General features: G+C 45.7%; 1 protein-coding gene across 4 annotated transcripts in view; it reads left to right on the forward strand.

Annotated features, from left to right (window-relative positions):
* Positions 1-1,545: 1,545 nt before the first annotated feature.
* The window catches only part of trim9 (tripartite motif containing 9), a 108,876-nt gene continuing 107,421 nt past the window's right edge, over positions 1,546-3,000 (forward strand). For 3 of the 4 annotated variants that reach the window (XM_029730899.1, XM_029730900.1, XM_029730902.1), the window contains exon 1: positions 1,546-2,536. In XM_029730899.1, the coding sequence (XP_029586759.1) occupies positions 1,700-2,536 (837 nt within the window). In that variant the 5' untranslated portion in view covers positions 1,546-1,699. The remainder of the gene's footprint in view (positions 2,537-3,000) is intronic. The other variant, XM_029730901.1, reaches the window with a different exon arrangement.

Here is a 3,000-nt window from a genome sequence, read left to right on the forward strand (position 1 = left end):
TTTAGACTTTTACTTAAGTAGTATTTTACTGGGTGACTTTCACTTTTACTTGAGTCATTTTGTTTTTATTAAAGTATCTTTACTTTTACTCAAGTATGACAATTGGTTACTTTTCCCACCACTGTTTATTACATGATTGTTTTCTTGTTTACACTGCTCATAATAATGAAAAAAAGTGCTATGTATGACAGGTTATGTCCCAAATGGCACCCTAGTCCCTATGTACAGTAGTGCACTACTTTAGACCAGGACCCCCATAGGGAATAGGGTGCCATTTGGGATGCACAATACTCTTTACCTGGTTTGATGAGGGGAGAAGGCATGTGGGCAATAAGCTTTTAATTAGTTGTACCTTTTAGCGCATCTATTGGGGTGGCAGGTAGCCTAGTGGTTAGTGTGTTGGACTAGTAACCAGCAGGTAGTCTAGTGGTTAGAGCGTTGGACTAGTAACCCAAAGGTTGCTGGATTGAATCTCCGAGCGGACAAGGTTAAAATCTGTCATTCTGCCCCTAAACAAGGCAGTTAACCCACTGTTCCTAGGCCGTCATTGTAAATAAGAATTTATTCTTAACTGACTTGCCTAGTTAAATAAAGGATAAATAAATATATTAAAAAGCTGTAGGTATCCAGGGCCTCTTTAACAGACATCCTATTCAATAGTAGTAGGGAGGCAATCTGGGATTTGTCCTCCCCTTGTTTTTGTAAACAGAGATGGGACTGGAGAAACATAACCACACATTATGGATAGGGTAGGACAGTTGAACTAAGCTCACTAGCTCATTTACAACTTCTATTGTTGTAGAATCAACGGCTATATACCATTTTATAGACGTACCAATCTCAGATTGTCCGTTAAGCCCCTCGTCTCAAGACCCCCCCCCCCCCCCCCCTGCTCTTATAGATCCAGACTGGGTTGCCATGGAAGGCTTACAAATGGCTGTGCTATTGGAGGGGAGGGAGGGAGAGGGAGAGAGAGAGAGAGAGAGAGAGAGAGAGAGAGAGAGAGAGAGATGCGCCTCAGGCTCTGCTAAGCCTAGAGCCTTCTACAGCATTCCCTTCTACTGTGGGTATACAAGGTGTTGGTCTCCATTGTGATGTTAATTGTGTCATCAACAGAAGAGGAACTTGTTTCTTCCAGTTGTTTTTGTTTTGTTGAGACATGAATCCTCCTTGGTTCAGTAAAACACGCAGAGTAGTTGAGAGAGAGAGAGAGAAAAGAATATAATAGAATTCATGGAAAATGACTTGTTGCTTGACATGTCCTGCTAGCAATATAGAATGTGCATTATTGGTTGATGCTCATAGTCTAATAGCATATACTGTTTTAATATTGCGTGTTGTGTTTCCAATCAATATCAATTAGAGAATCGTTCGTGCAAGGCGCTATTATCGTCATATGGAAATGTTGTGGTCGTAGCTGACGTCTGATTGGACAATAACCATTACACTGACAGCTGCCTTGTCCAATAACTGCTCTGGATTCACCTGAATTTGCAATACCGTGTGTCTATTGGTCAGAAAGTGCGTTGTCTTGGATAGTTTGCAGGATATCGCTGCCTGCCTACTTCCAAGGATGCATTTTCCGTGGTAGATGCTGAAAGAGAAGTCCGCTGTCTGTGCGCAATAGCATTTTGAGTTATCACATATAGCTAATTTTCAGGAATTGAGAGATACTATTTCTCTCCGAAGAGAATTTAAAATGGATGAAATGGAGGAAGAATTAAAATGCCCTGTCTGCGGATCGTTTTTCCGGGAACCGATCATTCTCCCGTGTTCCCACAACATTTGCCTGGCTTGCGCTCGGAATATCCTAGTGCAGACCCCGGACGCTGAATCTCCGCAGAGTAGCCGTGCGTCTGGCTCGGGAGTCTCCGACTATGATTACCTGGATCTCGATAAGATGAGTTTGTACAGCGAGGCGGACAGTGGATACGGTTCGTATGGTGGCTTCGTTAGTGCCCCGACCACCCCTTGCCAGAAATCCCCAAACGGGGTGCGTGTTTTCCCACCTGCAGTCCCTCAACCCCCTCCTCAGCACCACTTGTTAGGACACCCAGGTTCCCTACCTCCAATCCCACGCAACTCCTGCCTCACATGCCCGCAGTGTCATCGCAGCCTAATCTTGGACGAGAGGGGGCTCCGCGGGTTTGCCAAGAACCGGGTGCTGGAAGGGGTCGTGGACCGGTACCAGCAGAGCAAAACAGCCGCTCTCAAGTGTCAGCTCTGCGAGAAGAGTCCCAAAGAGGCCACTGTGATGTGCGAGCAATGTGACGTGTTCTACTGTGACCCTTGTCGCTTGAGGTGCCACCCTCCCCGAGGTCCGCTCGCCAAGCATCGCCTTGTACCCCCGGCACAGGGCCGTATAAGCCGTCGGACAAGTCCCCGGAAGATCTCCACTTGTACGGAGCACGAACTGGAGAACCTAAGCATGTACTGTGTTCAGTGTAAGATGCCGGTGTGTTACCAGTGTTTAGAGGAAGGAAAACATGGGACACATGAAGTCAAGGCTCTAGGGGCTATGTGGAAACTGCACAAGGTAGGGTCACGTGTTCCATATCGTTACATTTATACCTCTGTTTTTCCAATGTCATAACGCACATAAACTCACCAATTATAGTCCTAAATGGGTCCCTAGGAATTTAAGTTCCAAGTTGAATTGATTTGTGTGTGTAAAAACAATTTTGATTAAATAAGATTAAATAATGTGAACTAATAGCCTAAACTATTAGATTTCTGTTCACACTTCACTTCAGTCTCTGTTGGGATGAGCTGCTAGCCAATCTGCTCCAAGGTTTTCAGTAAATCTACTTGGGCGAGACTGAAGCGAAATCACATTTTACACAACAGGCGCTCCCGTCCGTCTCCCGAGAATAATAAATTGTCGAGGGGCCAGACGCAGAGGGAGAGAGAGAGAGATGGGGTTCTTGTGTGAGATTCTGTTGACGAGCTGGAGAGGACCAGCAGCAGTATTGCTGCATCACGGGGAAAGCTACCATCCCC

The sequence above is a fragment of the Salmo trutta genome, chromosome 33 (assembly GCF_901001165.1).
Source record: "Salmo trutta chromosome 33, fSalTru1.1, whole genome shotgun sequence".
NCBI classification, from domain to species: Eukaryota; Metazoa; Chordata; class Actinopteri; order Salmoniformes; family Salmonidae; genus Salmo; species Salmo trutta.